Raw genomic sequence first — 16,838 nt, forward strand, 5'->3', positions numbered from 1 at the left:
TGGAATAGACCACATTTTGTTCATACATTCATCACTTGATAGACAGTTGGGTTGTTTCCACTTTGGGGCTATTATGAATAATTCTGTTGAACATTTGAGTACAAGTTTTTATGTGGATATATGTTTTCAGTTCTCTTGAGTATAGAACTAGGAGTAGAATTAGTATAGACTCTTTAGTTGATAAAGCAAAGAATTTTCATTTCAAAGCGAATGGTGAGAGAACTAAAGTTTCTTATTTGAAGCATTTGGGGTGTTCATTTCCATATTAGTTCTTTAGGATTGAAATTACTTGCACTGGACCTCACAGAACACTATGCTCCCTGAGATGCTTGGCACATCATAGAAACCAGCAAAATCAAGAGTCTTTTCTGAAAGGATCAGAAACAATACAAATGCCTCCACATACTAAAGGATGCTCATATTAGCATAGAGTAACAAAACCCCCAAATCTCAGTGGTTTACTCTCACCAAAGCATTTATTTTTATTCACTTTATATACAAGGTACACTGCAGGAATAAGAAAGGGGAAACTCTCCTAAAGGGATGCAAATTAAGGAAAAGTCAGATGTTAGATTAAGATAACACATTTCAAAAGTATCCTACCCTCTGCTCTAGAGCAAGAGCCTTTAGAGTGACAATAAGAATGTTTCTCTTTTCTCTCAGCCATCCTCCTTCCAACCGAAATTGAACTGAAAGGGAGAGAAGGGGGGCGGTCTGGAACTTTTGGAATGATGTTTCCATTCAGTTCAAGAGCAGGCTTCAAGCACTGCCTTTACCTTTATAGGAAGCCATGGAAAGGGAAAAAATGTCTTTGAAGTAGAGCTTGGCATTGAGCATCATATGGTCAGTCATTCAGAGGTCACTAATTGCTCTCCCTTTTCTTGTTTTTCAGTGAACGAGATAATTGGGAGAGACATGTCCCAGATTTCTGTTTCCCAAGGAACAGGGGTGAGCAGGCAGGCTCCCCTCCCAGGTCCCGATTCCCTGGATTTAGGAAGATCCGACGGGCTCTAACAGTGCTCACTGCAGCCTTGTGTCCACCTTCACATACTTCTCATGTTTCTTCCTCGGACCTTGGGTTTCCAACTCTGCAACCTTCAGGATGGAGCCAGGAGTTGGGATCACCTTATGTGGGGAAAGCAGCATTCCTCCAACTCAGGCCTTGGGTAGATTTTGTAAAAGAACAGCTGCAGCACAGGCTGTTTGAGCTTTGGGAAAATGAGCTTTGCTTTTTATATTTAAATAGGATACTTTTATATGATGGGTGCTTTGAGTGTGAATGCAGCAGGCTCTCCATTTCAGAGGTGCTGCTTTTGCAGGTGACCTGGTTGCTTAGCTAGGATTGGTGATTTGTACTGCTTTGTGGTCATTTAAAGGACCCTTTAGCTTTGATGATATTTTTAAAGTAGAAACTTTTGATAAAACCTTCCAGAAGCAAATATAAAAGAAAAAAAAAAGGAAAAAAAAAACCTCCCAAGCCTACACCTTTGCCTCAGAAACTCAGCATGTGTCCTGAAGCCTTTCATAGATTCATAGGAAATAAAGCCAAATGTAGCTCATACCTCTTTATAAAAGTAAACTGTTAGATAAAAGAGAAGAGACCATTCCAATCATTGAAGTGTTGGAATATAAAACGACATTCCAGAGCATAGCCTTTTTGTAACTTTCTAAGTAATCTTCCTGCAATCTCTCTGTACTGTCTCCATGTTGAAACTGCTTTTTTCCCTCAGGGCCTTGGGTAAGATAACTACATGTAAGGTGACTTTGGAAGGTGGGGTTTTTTAGCTTGGCAGCTTTAATTTCCTGCCATCCTATAAATAGGTAGGCTGTGGAGTACTCTTCCCTTTCGTGTCCTCTTGCCCAGACGTTTTCCAAGTGGGAGCATCTGCATTTGGCTCCTCTGTAACTTTTGAAGCCACAGTCTCATGAGTCTCATAATGGTTTAGGCAATTTTGCTGGTTCTAGCTTATCTCTAGAGGCCAAGCTGTGTTAGAAGCTAAGCACAATGAGCTCTGCTTCAGGACAGGAGCAGAGAACATGCAGGAAGCTTTTAAGATGGGAAGCTTGTAAGATTCGCACTGGCATAGAAGGCTTTCCCCTCATTCTGTTTACAGCCTAAAATGATTCTGGCCTATCCTGCCCCATCTGCATGGCCTTTTCCAAAAGGCTTTGAGGCAAATCCAAAAATGAGGTAGCATCATAGACCTGACCCTTCACACCAAAGATGCCCTGGTGCTGCTGCTGTGCCTAACATGGGGCCAGCAAGAAACTCCAGCCTGCTGTCTACCAAAGGAGGTGCCCAAGTTGGGTGCTTTTCTCAAACCCTGCCCTTGCCCCTCTCCTTAATGGGGTTGATATCATAGTCCAAGGTTTGGTCCTTTTTCAAAACCCCTGAAGTTTGCAGTATGTTTTCAAATGTACTTTAATTCAGGAAGCAAATTTTTTGAGTGCCTACGTGTGAGACAGTGTGCTGGGCTGGTCAAAGACTTGATGCTGTTATTCCAGGGGACTGTGGGTCCTAGATGCCAGGACTCTCTACTGAGGCCAAGCAAGGCCTGGATGGAGGGAGCCAGCTCATTGCCCACCACCTCTAGTCAGCTAGGTAGGAGCTGTTGATCCAGAATGAGGAAGTATGTTTTCTTTTCCTTTAAACCATGTTGTTTTAGATTTCTCCCTAAAACTAGTTAGAGAAAAATGCCTGTCCTTCAGCAGATCACTCTAATCCCTCTTGGAGCCCAATGTTTCCTTATTTTCTTTGCAAGAGAGTTTTGTGTCACGGAGTGTAGATAGTGAGACTTGTTTCAGGGCCTGTGGTTGGAAGCCCAGAGCTTCCTTTGGAGGGGTTGTAGGGGGCTGGCCCCTGAGATGAAGTTCCAGAGAACTGGCCAGACTTGCCTCCACCCTCTTGTCCCCGGTGTAGCTGCCTCACATGCGGTTCTTGCAAGAGCTCCCCTTGCAAGACCCTTTGGGGGTTGCTCTGCCGCCCTCAAAAACAAAAGCCTCTACGATCCAGAGTTGCTATGCACCAAATTTTGATGCCTTTTAAATACCTTGATGCCTGTAGCACTAGAAATGCTTTCCTATTTAAAATAAAAGTTAAATTTTAAAATAGAGATTTGTATACTACATAAGCAGTTTTGTATCAGCTTTGTAAAAGCTTTGGTGTAAGAGTCAGTATTTTTTGGCTTTGTAGATAAAGACCTTAATTTTTGTGCAACATAGTGATGTTAAAGCACACATCCATTGGACTATGCAAATGGATTTCTAGTAACAGCACTGAGCAACTGGGCATGTGCTAGCACCTACCCCTTCTCCCTTCAACCCGGGATAGATCTTGGGTTGAGGAATGGGATGAGTAGCCTTCTATATACTGGAGATACACAGAGAAACATGACTGAAAACAGCTTTTAAAGGAACAGATGTCTTTGGGTTTGCGTGTGGTGCTGCTGCCCAGGGTGCATCCCACTCCTGTCTAGGGGTAGCCACTATCACCAGAGCTCTGCTGGGTCTGGCTGTAAAGCCTGGCTTTGATACTTAGAACAGATGGTTATCCGTAAGGCTCAGAAGGGCTCAAGTTGAAACCTTGTATTTTGTAAAATGGATGGTGTTAAGGAACTGGTTCTCAGTTATGTTTACAGCACTTGAGATTGTGTTTTCTTGTACAGTCTGTATTTTAAAACCTTTTATAGGAGTACAGTGCTCCTTACACAAATACAAAGGGAAGAAGAGCCAGCAATTCAGGCTCCTCAGTTACAGTGCTGAAATAATAAACGGTGACAGGTCAACAGTCTTCTTGAAATCTGCCTGAGTTTTCCTCCGCCTGGGGCTGGTGTGGAGCCCCTCACTCTGAGCCAAAGTGAAGGGCACTTTGGCTTTTAAAAAGTCCACTTAGTTAGGAACCTTTGTTTATTTTACGGAGGAGAGGGTAGAGTTCCACATTCCTTCAGAAGCTTCAGTTCTGCACCCTCTAATGAGTGCAAAGGGCATTCCAAGGTGTCTGCTGAGTTGAGGACAACTGGCCTGCCCAAGGTGTGCATGAAAAGTAGGCAGAAAATCCCCTGTAAGTCAAGCCTGAGTTTTTCGTGAGGGCCTCCTGCCCCCTAGTGTCCTCTGGGGATACTGCAGTACAGTCCATCAAAACAGCCTGTGATTTTGCCATCTGATAACTCCTTGTGCCAAGCTGGAGGGCTAGCATCCTCAGGTGGGGTCATCTCTGGCACAATGTGGCCACCGAGATCCAAGTACCATGGGGGCTCGGGCCAGCACTCTCTGCCTCCCTGTCCCCCACCAGAAAGGACAGGGGAAGGTAGAACATTGGGATCTTTACTCAGAAGCTCCCTGGAGTCATACATTGAAGGCACCAGAGCTCACATTTTTAAAAAGAAAGCAAGCCTGCTGTGGACATCAGCCCTACAGATTCTGTGGGCATGGGCCATAGCCAGAACAGACCAATGGCTCTCTGGGTTCTACCTAAGAGGCCCAGATCAGACCACTGGGAGCAGGGTAGCGCCATTCCACCCCAAGCCCTGCATACAGGGTCCAGCCATCATCTTTGCGGTAAACAGGTAGGGCAATAAGTGGGGAATGGAGCTGGGGCTTGAGCTCCTCATGGTGCCTTCTGAGAATTTTGACAAGCCAGAAAGAAGCCACCAGGTTGAGGGTCCTGGTTCTCTGGATGCAGGAGAGACCTATTAGCTGAGGACATCAGCCAGCTCTTACCTCCTGGATCCCTCACCTACAAACACACCCATTCTTTGGGGGCCTGTAGCACAGTGCGAGGTGGGTCACCAACAGGCATCAGACTGGTGTAGTCATCAGGGGCTAGCTGCAGAAGTGAAAGAGATTTAGGGCAGGGAGCTCCAGACTCGGCCAGTTTCCCAAGCCCTCCAGCCACACCTCACCTGGTAGGCCTGGAAGACGCTGAGCAGATCCTTCATACCAGCTGTGTATGGGACACCCTGCATACGGACCAGGGCTCCTGGCTGAGACAACACTGAGGTGGGAGCAGAGGCCAAGGCAGCAGAGGGTGTGGTGAGGTAGCCCACAGTGGTGGGAGAGACTGGGGGGCTGGGGTGGGAGAGGCAGGGATTTAGTAGTGCAGTCCCACCTATGGCCTAGACCAAGACTTCCCTGCCTCTTCTTTCCTCTTCCCTAAAACCCCAGTCTGCACAGAGTCATCTCTATTCTAGTTTGTAGATGGCATCAGTCAGCCCATCACTCCCTTGTTGTCTCAGAATAAAGTCCAAGCCACAACAGACCTTGGGTCATCTGGCCCAGAAAGGGGATCATGACCACCCCACTCCCAAACCAGGACAAGGAGGCAAGACTATGAAGTTCTCTTAGCAGCACGGTACCTGGGGTAGTAAGCTGTGTAGTTCATGTAGAGTTGAGTGGCTGGCCCTGGGTAGTAGGCAACAGGGGTGGGGGCAGCGGGCACCCTAGCAGCCGGGAGCAGTGCTGAAGAGGGATACAGAGCTGCCGTCTCAGTGGGAATGAGTGTTGGGGTGGCCTGGAAGGTGGCGTAGACAGGCGGTGAGAGGCCTAAAGGCAGAAGTAGAGAGTGCATCTGCAGGGAGCCCAGCACTGCCCTGGGTGGGGCAGCCAGAAAGAGTCCCCAACACAGAAAGTGAGGGTTATAACAGCTTGGTCCCCACGTGCCTCCTTCTTCCTCAGCCCCTGGGACACTCACAGGGCAGCTTGCAGGGTGGAGGGGACATGCCACTGCGGCCCAAGGTGCCACCCATCAGCACTCGGCTCATCTCCTCTGTGGAGCAGGGGACCACCTCCACATAACGTTCCTTCATTGCTTTCTTATGGCAACGCTGAGCAGCAGCTAGGGCCCGCTCTGCTGATGTCATCTGGATGAAGGCATCACCCGATGGCCGGCCCTGTGCACACCATCTTGTAAGCAGTCTGTTGTATGCAAGAGTGCCTTACTCCTAACCACAGACCCCTCCCAAACTAAGCATTCCACCCCTCTGGCAGCAGCTTTACCTGCTGGTTGAGCACCATGTGCACACCATGGGGCCGAATGTCAGCTGCTGCCTCCCCCAGAAAGCTCAGGATGTCTTCGATGGTGGCTGTGTAGGGCAGGCCTCGGAGGCGTACACAATCTCTCCCAGTTCCAGGGGCCAGTGGGAAGGGGATGGGCAGCAGTGGAGCAGTCAGTGTGGGAAGGAGTGGGCTGGATGCATAGCGGTTCAGGACCTAGTAAGGAAGGCAGCAACAGGCTGGTCATGCCAAGTAGAGGATGGAAGGGGCATCCTGAAGAAGGGCATGGGGGTAAGGGGAGCCCTGGGTGCTCACCTGCTGCACCTCGGCTGCAGTGCTCCGAAAGAGTTCAATGTATCGCTTACCCAGCATGCCCTTATGCCTGCGTAGTGCAGCCTGTGCCAGCTCCTCACAGGCAAAGAGGGCAAAGGCATCGCCAGTGGGCCGGCCGTCAGGGTGGCGTACAAAGAGCAGCCCATCAGCACCCCCAGTCACTGGACACTCTGGCCCCAGGAAGCCTAGCACATCTGCCGGCCCAGCCGAGAAGGGCAGTCCCCGCAGCCGCAGGATCACTTGGTCTTCCCGTGACAGGAAACGAGCCACCTCTAGTGATGTGCCTTGTTGGGGGGCGTGGAAGTCACCTTCTGACTTCATTTGTGCCTTTCCAAATACCCACCCACACCTGGCACGCAGGGGAGGAGAAAGGAAAAGGGCATTGGGGAAGCAGGACCTGGATCAAGAACCAAGGGGAGCTAAGTGCTGTTAGGAGCACACTCACCCCCTGCGATCTTTACAAACTCCTCTCCTGTTGCTTTATACACCTGTAGGGGCAGCAGGGGCAGCACATGGGTCTCTGGCCTGCCCCACCTCAGCTCTGCCCTGCTCCACTCCCAAGCCCAGAGCCCCACCTCGATATAGCGGACACCCATGTGGTGCTTGTGTCTCTGCAGTGCTAGGTCCCTCTGCTCGCTGTCCACAAAGCGGATGAGGGCCTCACCATTTCTGCGGCCCTGGGCGTTCAGGCACAGTGCTACACCGCCCCTGCAGAGCCAGTGCTGTGTTAGTGCCTCCTGAGTAGGCCTGCCCTCCTGGGCCCACCCATCCTGCTGTACCCACCTGGCGATGTTGAGCCCTTTGAAGAATCTAGCCACGTCCTGGTCTGATGACTGCCAGGGCAGCCCTCGGGCCCGAACCACAGTCTCACTGTCCACCATGTCAGCCTTGCTACTGTAGGGGCAGGGCACAGAGTCAGAGCTGTCCAGCTATTGACTCCCCAACCACTGCCCTCACACTCACCAAGGCCCTGTCTCATATTTCTGCTTTACCACTTCGGGCTTCGAAAACAATTGACCTGAGAGGAGATGGCATGGGGGTCAGCAGGGTCTGGTGGAGGGGGTTCTCCCCACCAAGCTCTGCAAAAAGAGGACAGTTGAAGGAGAAGGAGGTGACAAAGGGGCTTTCATCTTGTGGCCTCTCAGAGAAGATAACAAATGGGGAGGGGAACTTTGAGGAAGTAACAGGTAGGCATTCACCCATCCCTGAGAACAGGTGACAGGTGGTGAGGGGAACCTTACCACTGGGCCCTTCGAGCAGGTAGAGGATGACAGCTACCATTGTCTTCACTTCCCAGACCCCAAAATCATCCTCTGTGGCATCTGTTTCCAGTCCCAAGTCTATGAGCAGAGAAATAACAATGAGGAAATCCCAGCATGAGAGGGCAACTAGCATGAGCACTAATCCTTGTCCCACCTAGACTCAAGTTCCCTACATAGACATGCAGAATCCTAGCAAACACACTTGTTTTGGCCTAGCTCATGTATGTCCTTACAGTTTTGCAGCCCTGACATATGTAGATGTATGCCCACATTCCAAATGTGCCCCAACATAGACAGAGACATGCAGTCAAGGACTCAGCAGGTAATATAAACTTGAGTGAGTTCATATAACCCACCAGCATGCACATACTCACGTTCAGCCTACAACCGACCCTCCCTCCTAACCCTGCTGGGTCACAGATACCCTGTGCCATGGTAGCCACGGTGAGGTCCCTGGCAGGGCGGGCGCTCGGGTGCTGCACATGGAACTCTCTGCGAAGGTCGTAGAAGGAGAAGAAGGTGTCGGGGAGCACCAAGTTCTGGGGGCACACGGGAATGGGCATGAATGGGGGGAACTGAGCTGCCCTGCCCCACCCCTGTGACAATGGGAGTCCTGGGAACCCTACCCCCTGTTGTGCCCTCAGTGGTGACATACCTTCCTGGAGGCTTCAGGATGCAGGACCTGTCGAAGCAGCTGCTGCCCATCAGTACAGAGCGTGTAGGGGCCCCCGCCCAGCAGAGCCACATCCCCGCTCACCAGCTGTGAGAACTGGGAATAGGGAGTGGGGAAAGAGACAGACAGACTCACAGCTAGGCAGCGGGGTGGGAGGGAAGGCTTGCAAAGCTGGTTCAGCTAGATGTTCAGCCCTTTCCTGCCTGAGGAGGAGGTGGCCACACCTGCTGGGCCTGGCTCAGTGTCTTCCTTCTCTCCCAGTCCACTGTCATCTTTCTCCAGGCCAAAAGGGGGCAGTCCTATATCACCCGAGCCCCCATCACACACACTCCAGGAGTCTGGAGTGGGGCCAGAGCAAACACCTGGTGTAGTGGGACAAGCAGGTGGGAAGGGGTGGGGCAAAGCAGGTTAAACCTGTCCCTGACCAGGCACTAACTCATACAGGTGGGGGAGGCCCAGTCCTGCCTGAGGCCCAGCCTGCTCATGGTCAATGGCAACCCCGCCCCTAGGTCTGACCAACCGAGGAGCAGAGAAACTCCAAGGACAGAGCTCCACACCTGGACGCCAGGGGCAGCATGAGCTTTGACCCAGACCATATCGACTGGCTGGCACTGACCTATTTGCTCTTAGAATGGGAAGCTGCCCGGCCCCTCCCCCATCCTCTGTCCCTGCTGGAGAACAGGTATAAGCACTAACCACAGGCCCAAAAACCTCCCCCAACCCCAGCTTTACAATCTGAGCCTGGCAGAGCAAGGCAGCCCAGCACACTCTCCAAGTGGGGCCTAGTTTGGGAGTGCTTCTGGAACAGATTCAGATTCAACATCTTTATGTCTCTGTTTCCTCATCAGGAACCACCAGAATTGTTGGAAGATTAAAGGCTTTGGCACTTTCAATCATTCTACTCAAGAGTCAGGCACAGGGTGAACGCCATAGGGAAGATAAGAAGATAGCAATGGGAACCGCCTCCCACTCCAACCAGAGCAGGGAGGCACCCCAGGCCTTTGCACTCAGAAGGCAGGTAGCCTCCAGGCGGGGTCCGGACAGCGCCCACGCCTGGCCAGCCGGCCGGGACAGGCCTGGACGAGCAGCTTACACCTGGCGGCGTCTGCCTCTGGGGCAGACACCGCCCTACACTCCCGCTCCAGCGTCTCCCAGGCGGGTGGGTGGGTCGAGGACGCAAGCGGCAGGGACAGTGACCTATGGCCAAGTCTGGGCCCCTTGTCCCTTTCTTCTTCCTGCTGCTGTTCAGGGACACCTGGCCAGGCAGGTTCCCAGAGGCGTCTCAGCGTAGTTCCCCGGCATGCCGGGTACTCTGGGAGGGGTCTCTCAGCCTCCATCTCCACCCCCTCAGTAGGAGTGGATCAATGAGAAGTCTGAAAAGACGCCCCCCAGGAATGGCCCGCACACGAGGGAGTCGCTGAAAGTTTCAAACAACAGGAACCCGTCCTACCGCCTGGGCCAGTTGGTTGTGGCGCGCCAGGCCTCGCCTCCTGCCGCCTCTTCCGCAGAGAAATGTTCCTGTGGCCCGGCTGTGCCTTCAGTCACCCCGGCCCCGGCGCTCACCTGCTGCAGCACTTTGTCCAGCGGCTCGGCTTGCGCCAGACTGTCGGCACTCAGGCCGCTCGCCTCGCGGCACTGCGGGCTCAGTGCGGCCACCTCAGCGCGAACCAGTGACTTATGCAATGTCCCCACCTGCAAGCAGCGGGAGAAACAGCTCAATCACTGCGCCCCTTGGATCCTGAAGCTCCCTGGAGACCCCACCGCCGCGTTTCCACCCTACCTGGCGGCTCCGCGGCTCCACAACTTGCCAGACTAGGAGGATTAAGTCAGTTTCGTCGGAGCCCAGGTCCGGCCCCAGCGCTCCGGCCGTGGCCCCGAACAGTACGACCAGTGGTCCAGAACCGGGACGGGGGTCAGCAGCGGAGTCTGCGGTGGGGATCGGACCTGGGGGCGGTGGCTGGGGTGGCGGCGGAGTCATGGCCGCAGACGAAGGGGGCGCTTGGCCCGACACACGCGGATCGACGAAGCGCACGCACGCACCGGCCGACGGCAGACGCGGATCGGCTTGGGCGGGACACCCTGTGTTGGGGGCGGCACCTGCGGCCTGGCTGGCGCAGTGGGCTCTGCTGAGACCCGCCCGCGGCGCTCCGCGGGGCGGGGCGGCAACTGGCCACCGCCCTCTCTGGGCGAGTTACCTGTCTGCCCCGCAGGCCACGTGACAGAGGGCGGCCTTGGGAACCGTGAGGGAGGGCCACTAGAACCTAGCCCTGGGCACGCGCGCTCTCACGCCCGGTCTGGCGGGCGCTCAAGTCCCACTCTCTCAGAGGTCCCTGCCTGACTCCTGAGGCGACCCCATCCTCCTCACACCCACCCACCCACGAGGCCAAGTGCAAAACCAGGGACCTTCTTCAGTCCGTAAGTGTCCATTGGACTTGTGAAAATCACCAGGAGTCAGTCTAGAGGCTGTGGGGGTCACGACAGCCTGTCTGGAGGGGTAATAGAAGTCACCCAGGGTCAAAGGCTGCTGTGAGAGTTACCGAGTATCACCCAAAGGCCTATAGGGGGATCACCAGAAGTCGACTAAGGGAAGGGGAGGGTGACAAGGAGCACCAGAAGTCATTAGAGCTCTTTTTGGGGTAGGTGTCACCAGAGATCATTGGGAAGGGCTTGTCCACACAGGTGGGAAGGCCGGGCCTTAGTCTGCCTCTGGGAAGTGCCCGCCATGCCAAAACGCGGTCGGAGGTTCGCAGGCCTGGGTGCTGGACCAGGAAGAAGCGCGTCTCCCCGACCCCGGGCACCTGCTCCTGAGAGCTGCACTCTAGACGGCTCTGAGCCTGATAGTCTGGGCACGGAGCCTCACCCCTACCCGACGTGGGGACTGCTGCCTGTTTTTGCCTTCCCGCCTTGACAAGAGGCCTGTTGCCTGTGGGCGTGCTGGTCAGTGGGGGCTAGCGGCGAAAGTGTAATGTGCGCGAGGAGGCCGTAGATCATTCTCCAATTCGGATAGTCCCTCGTGGAGGGCTCCTGGAACTCTTTCGCCTCGTCCGGCTTGGTGAGGCTTTTTACAGCAAGTTTTCAGACCGCCCGGACTTGCCCAGGCTCTCCCATTTATGTGACTGAGGAACTGAAAAATCCGGCGGGAAGAAGGGAGTCCAGCGCGGCAGGAGCAGGGGCATGGGGTTGCCAAGCCGGAGCTGAAACTGGGGCGGGAGCCACACCTCACTCTTTCGAAAAAGCTGGGCACTGCGTTCGGACCTTCGGAAACTGAGAGAGCGAAATAGTCCGGCGTAGAGGCGGGGCGCCTCCAAGGCCATGCTTACTAATTCCACGCTGCAGCGCATACCCACTTGACAAATAAAGAGATTGAGTTGCCCCGGGACACGGCTGTCGGCAGGGAGAGGGAAGTAGCCAAGTCTTCCAGCAGCTTCGGGCAACCAGCGATTCCCCTTAGGATGTAGGCAAGTGCCTGAGCGCCGCGGCCCTTCCTATTCCGCCAACCGCTGCCGGCCCTCTTGATCCCACCCCCGGAAGCGCTAAGCCAATCAGGCCCGGGGAGAAGAAGCAATGTGGCTCTTTAGCCCCGCCCCCTCCAGATAAGCCTGGAATGTTAAATATTTGTTCGGAAGGCTGGGCGCAACAGCGAGGTGAGGCCCTTCCCCCATCCAGACAGGAGCGCGCCTGCGCCAGGCTAAGTTGGACCTTCCTCGGCACCACGCCCTTTCAGTTAATTATATTCCACCCCAACAGCATCTCAGCCTGTCCTAAAACTTCTGGCATGCATCGCCCCTTGTCGGGCTCCAGTCTGGGCTCTGCTACTGCAGGACAGAGCCCCGGCATCCCCGCCGGGCCATCCGGGCTTTACTTGATCTCAGCCTCACACTTCCTGGAGCCCCCATCCATTCAAACTCTAGATCTTCGTGCCAGGCCCTTCTCTGTTTTTCCTTAAATGAGAAAAATGCCCTCTCCACATCCATCCCGAGCTCATTCTCATTGGAGACGCTTTCATGCGTGTACAGGTCCCCGGCGTACAGAACCAAAGCGTGGGGTGGTTCCCCCAAATCCCCTTGGGCCTGTCCGACCGCCTCCATCCACATGAGAATTTGCAATGTTTGGACTCTTCTTGGGAAACTAAGTTTGTTAAAATCACGTTAGATCCCCAGCTCCCTTACTCATCTATAGTTGAGTCACCCCTTTAATACTAAACCCACACTCCTGTCCCCCAACCGGCTCTCACATCTCCATTCCCTCAGCACAAAATTAACTTGTAACGCAATAAATCGTTTTTTGTCTTCCCATCCAACCACCCACCCACCCGCGAGAACATCACATCCTCGAGGACGAGCTCATCCTCAGAGCCCATCACTGAGTCTGTCTGGCACACTAGTGGCTCAAGACTAAATGAATGAATGCATGGTTGTCTAAGCACTCTTCCCGTATTCCCTCAACAATAACCTTCCCTGGGGTCACAGGGACTTTGCACTAGAGTCTCATTTGTGCCCTTTCATCCCTTCCCAACCCGCCCAAGCCCTAGGTAACCTCTGCTCTCCCTCCAGATTTTTCCTTCTCAAGGCACCTCCCTCCATCGCTGGAGTCCCCACTGTGGTTTGAGATTTCTGTATTTCATTGATAAATATCCCGCATCCCTACCCGGCCATTAGCTAGTGTTCACGAATCACGAATGAATGAATCTGAGATAAGGTACGCGAGGGGGGTCGGCATAGCAAGGTTCCAATGGCACAGCCAGATTTCTTTCCCAAACAGTACTGCAAGCTCGCGGAATTCCACCCTCGCTTCAGCCCTTGGAGACCTGCCACGAAGGCAGCCAGCACTCCAGCCGTGGATATGTGAAGGTCCGGGCAGATACAGGGTGGGCTTCCTCACTTGGGGAGTGTGGGTGTTTTCGTGGACCTCCAGGGCGTCTAAGAGTTGTGTAAAAGCACCCTCCCCTGTCCCTCCCGGGAGACATCCCACAGTGGAAGAGGATTCGACCTTGGGTACCTGCTTAGGACAACCGCGTCGATCCACACTCGCTGGCCCAGGCCCTTCCCCATCCTCAGCAGCACAGTGACCCCTAGCTGAGCCAGTTGTGACCCTTCCTTACCTCCCAGGCCTCCCAGAACCGTACCCCTCGGGGTTCGCATCTCCGCGCCTTCACAGCCGGATAGTCGCTGAGTACCCACCAGAGGGCGCACTGACTCCGTCGAATGAACCAGGTATTGCGGGGGGACAAAGAGGAGGAGCGTGCCTTGGAGGGCTCCCCCCAGAGAAAGCCATAGGTCTTGAGGTGAAACCGGAAACCCTTGACGCTGCGCCCCAGGCCGCTTCCCTCCTGCCTGAGAATCTTTGAGGCCCCTGGCTCCCTGGACTTAGGATAAATTTTTAAGCTTGGTTTTTAGGACCCTCAAACCTCTCTGTTCCATTCTCACCCACTACGTGCTCCAGACGCACTGCTGTGATTCTTCCGGTCTCTAGGCTGCTGCACATGCTAAGCTCCCTGCCTGGAACAGCCACCTACCTGCTCATCCCTTTGTTTTCCTGGGAAACTCCTGCTATATCCTTCAAGACCCAGTTCTAATAATTCTTCCACGAGGCAGCCTACTTTGATGCCTAGGCCAGATTAGAGGCCCTGTTCTGGGCCCCATGCCCCAGGGTTCTGTCATGATCAGGTCACTGTTTGGCCTCTCCTGACTTCTGGGAGGCTCTGGCAGCGGAGGAGCAGGAGCCTACTGGGCTGTGAACTTTAGTGAGAAACAGTTAGCCTCTAAATAGACTCATTTCTGGCTCCAGCTCTGGCTACCAAACCAGCTCAGAAGCCCTGGTCTTGACTGAGTTGCCCCAAGCCCAGCCACCCACCTGGTCCAGGTAGGGGAGCTTGGCGCTTGGATAAGGGAGAGGGAATACAAAGGGCCCAGTTACACAGGGGGTGCAGAGGATGCTGGCTGGATTCTCACCTGAGGAAGATACCACAGTTGGCCTGGCTCCTCAGTCTCTGGGTTTTTTTCCCACCTTCAGCCTTTGCCGAGAATGTTCTGCTCCACAGGAACACCCTCTCTCTTTCCCAGTCTTTCTCAGAACTTACATCCAACCAGGTGGGCCTCTCAGTCCCTTATCTCTTTCTCTAGTTCTGACAGGCGCCAGGACCCTATCCTGGAAATGGGGAGGGTTGTAGAGAAGGGGATTCATCATGCATTCATTCAACATGTTAAGCACCTGCTGTGTGCCAGGGTCTGTGCTGGTGGTAACACTAGTTACCTGAGGAGGCTACAGTATTAGGACAAATGAGAGGCTTGCTCTTCCGGTGATTATATTCTAATGGGAACTAGGTGGGGGCTGCTTCAAAGTCAGTGGTCATGCCTGGGCTGAGACCTAAACGCAGAGCTCAGCTGAATTCCCAAAAGTGGGGGTTGCAGAGTGATCCCAGTGCAACAATTGCAGAAGTCCTGAGGGAGAATGAGGTTGTCCTGTTCTAGGCAGCAAGGAAGCCACTGAGGCTGGAGATTAGACAGCTGGGAAAAGAGCGGGAGTGGAAGTTGGGGGAACCAGCCAGAATATCCTGCAGGGTCTTCACTCAGTATGGGTGAGATGCATACAAGGCATGCAGTGGGAGGGTCATGAGTGGAGTGAAGCGGACAGTCATGAGCCTGAGTTACTGTTTAATGTCATGGAATAAGAGCAGAAATTGAGATATCAATGAGGAGGCTACTATGGGGATGACGGTAGTTTGACTTTGGGAGGGTGGAGCTTGCAAAACTTGGTGACCACCTGATTGTGGGTCTGAGAGGAAGATTTCTAGAGTCCAGGATGACCCCAGCTCTGCAGCTAGGGGGATCATGTGGATGGTGGGGTCATTGTGAATATGGAAGACCCTCACTTTCTGACCCCTCTCCACAGCGCCAGCATGGGTTATTGCTGACCAGGCCTTGGTATCCCCTCCTGGAATGACCATGGTCCTATTAACTGCAGGACCTATGGGAGTGGAGCACCAGGGAACCAGGGAACTCCCAAGGACAAGGTCACCCTTTAAGGGGCCCATTGTCACTTGAGGCTGCTGAGCTGACAAGACATTCTGACTGTGGCCAGAGTTCAGGGGGGCTCAGGCAGTCCTGATCCCTCCCCTTCCCTCACTTAACCCTTGGCTCTGGACTCTTGCCTGTCCCTAGCCCTGGCAGAAAGGTCTCTATGGTAACTCACACAGGACCTGCACCAGATGGGTCTTCAGCACCCCCTCCGCTGGGGTCTGGGATGGTAGTGAGGAAGGAGGGGTTTTGGAAGGGGGTCCTTGGGCCTGGGTCTGAGGTGGGAGATAGTTGGACCTTAAGAGAGGAGGGTACCCCAACCATCTACGTTTTTCACTATAAGAACACAGGAGGGGCAAGCCAAGATAGTGAGTAGATTCATTGAGAGGGACTCCAGAGAGGCTGGAAAGGGTCAGCCATAGACCAAGAGGAAGGAAGGAAGGAGGGAGTGAGGGAAGGGGCAGGATAAAGCTCTTGGATGTTGGTCTTGGGACCAGCCAGGGATGATCAGGGTGTTGTCTGGTCTTCATGAGGAGGTATGTGAAGGATCAAGACCTCCAGTCTCCAAACATGCTGGCCTCTCTGTTCCTGAGTGATGCAAGGTACCAAAATATTATTGGCTGTCAAGTCTTTGCCCACTTTATTCGCTCTCAATTGATCCCTGGTGTAGGGAGTCTGTGTCCTCTCCGATCCCAGGGTTGTGTGGGGTGGAATTTTGGGGAGGGGAGACATGAAGTCCCAAGACCCCTCCCGGTCTTCGGGGGAACTCTCCAACGGGCACAGGGCCGAGGCTCAAGCCCACTCTCAGGCGCGGGAACTGCTGGGTCTGGAGTTACTCCATACTGCAAGCCCCTGAAACAGGCGGACAGAACTCTCACTGGGAAGCGAAACTCGCTGACCTGGTCTCTACTCGTCCTACTCACATCCCTTCCCCGGGTAGACGGCAGGGGGTCCCTGGGCCAGGGTTGCCTGAACCCAGGTGCCCTCAGGGTAGTGTGCGAAGAACCGGTTTGAAAGTTGCACGAACTTCCTGGTCAGCTCCTGGGCCCCTCAGGCTCAAGAACTGCCCGGGACTGGCTTCTCTCCTTATTCTTGGTTTTTTGTTTGTTTATTAATTATAATTTTTTAAATTTAATGGAGGTACTGGATATTGAACCCAGCACCTCGCACATGCTAAACACGCACTTTACCACTGAGCTATACACCCAACCCCCCTTATTCTCCTTGTTTTGACGCTCAGCAACGGTGAGCACTGGACCCTGAATTCCCAGTCGGTCCGGGGCATTCTAGATCCCTGGTCAGGGAGGAGCCAGGAATCGAGGATGAGGGCTGCGCGGCGTGGATTTAGGGTGCCAAGGGCTGTCCTGGGTACCCAGCAGCGGTGGACTGGGTCCAATGAGCTGAGATCGTGGAAACCAGGCTGAACCTCAGTGGATCGATGCGCTCGGCGTGCAACGCGGTTAAAGCAGTTGGCCAGGGATGAGCAGGGGCGGGGCGGTGAGCTCCGACTGGGAGGGACTCCCCAGCGGCGAGTCTCTATTGGCAGGCCGTTTGCAGGAGGCA

At 53.9% G+C, this 16,838-nt stretch overlaps 2 protein-coding genes and 1 long non-coding RNA gene across 10 annotated transcripts in view; 1 reads left to right on the plus strand and 2 right to left on the minus strand.

The window, feature by feature from the left end:
- Positions 1 to 9,816, plus strand: part of NFATC3 (nuclear factor of activated T cells 3) — a 113,789-nt gene extending 103,973 nt beyond the window's left edge. For 2 of the 5 annotated variants that reach the window (XR_012075736.1, XR_012075735.1), the window contains exon 12: positions 893 to 928. Coding sequence is in view for 2 of the 5 variants with exons in the window: in XM_072967601.1 (XP_072823702.1) it covers positions 9,108 to 9,550 (443 nt within the window). In the remaining 3 variants the exon portion in view is untranslated. Of the gene's footprint in view, positions 1 to 892; positions 3,791 to 9,107 lie in introns of those variants that run through there. The other 3 variants (XM_072967600.1, XM_006203776.4, XM_072967601.1) reach the window with 2 other exon arrangements.
- On the minus strand, positions 3,656 to 10,375 carry ESRP2 (epithelial splicing regulatory protein 2). 4 transcript variants are annotated; one of them, XM_072967603.1, is made up of 16 exons: positions 10,040 to 10,375; positions 9,823 to 9,951; positions 8,242 to 8,355; positions 8,011 to 8,125; positions 7,566 to 7,664; positions 7,288 to 7,342; positions 7,108 to 7,218; positions 6,900 to 7,032; positions 6,770 to 6,812; positions 6,307 to 6,608; positions 5,995 to 6,207; positions 5,690 to 5,888; positions 5,355 to 5,541; positions 4,902 to 5,067; positions 4,720 to 4,825; positions 3,656 to 4,277 (listed from the first exon to the last, which is right to left on the minus strand). In XM_072967603.1, exons 1-15 carry the CDS (start codon positions 10,235 to 10,237, stop codon positions 4,736 to 4,738), a joined length of 2,154 nt encoding a protein of 717 aa, XP_072823704.1. In that variant the 5' UTR covers positions 10,238 to 10,375; the 3' UTR covers positions 3,656 to 4,277; positions 4,720 to 4,735. The 4 variants fall into 4 exon arrangements, with proteins under 4 accessions (XP_072823704.1, XP_015094174.1, XP_006203785.1 ...); XM_015238688.3 differs by having other exon boundaries at positions 3,656 to 4,825; positions 7,108 to 7,215; XM_006203723.4 differs by having other exon boundaries at positions 3,656 to 4,825.
- Positions 10,376 to 15,888: 5,513 nt separating this feature from the next.
- Positions 15,889 to 16,829, minus strand: LOC140698171 (uncharacterized). Its single transcript, XR_012075738.1, has 2 exons — positions 16,648 to 16,829; positions 15,889 to 16,127 (listed from the first exon to the last, which is right to left on the minus strand). It is a non-coding gene; the product is annotated as an uncharacterized lncRNA (long non-coding RNA).
- Positions 16,830 to 16,838: the final 9 nt, after the last annotated feature.

This window comes from Vicugna pacos, chromosome 9, assembly GCF_048564905.1.
Source record: "Vicugna pacos chromosome 9, VicPac4, whole genome shotgun sequence".
NCBI classification, from domain to species: Eukaryota; Metazoa; Chordata; class Mammalia; order Artiodactyla; family Camelidae; genus Vicugna; species Vicugna pacos.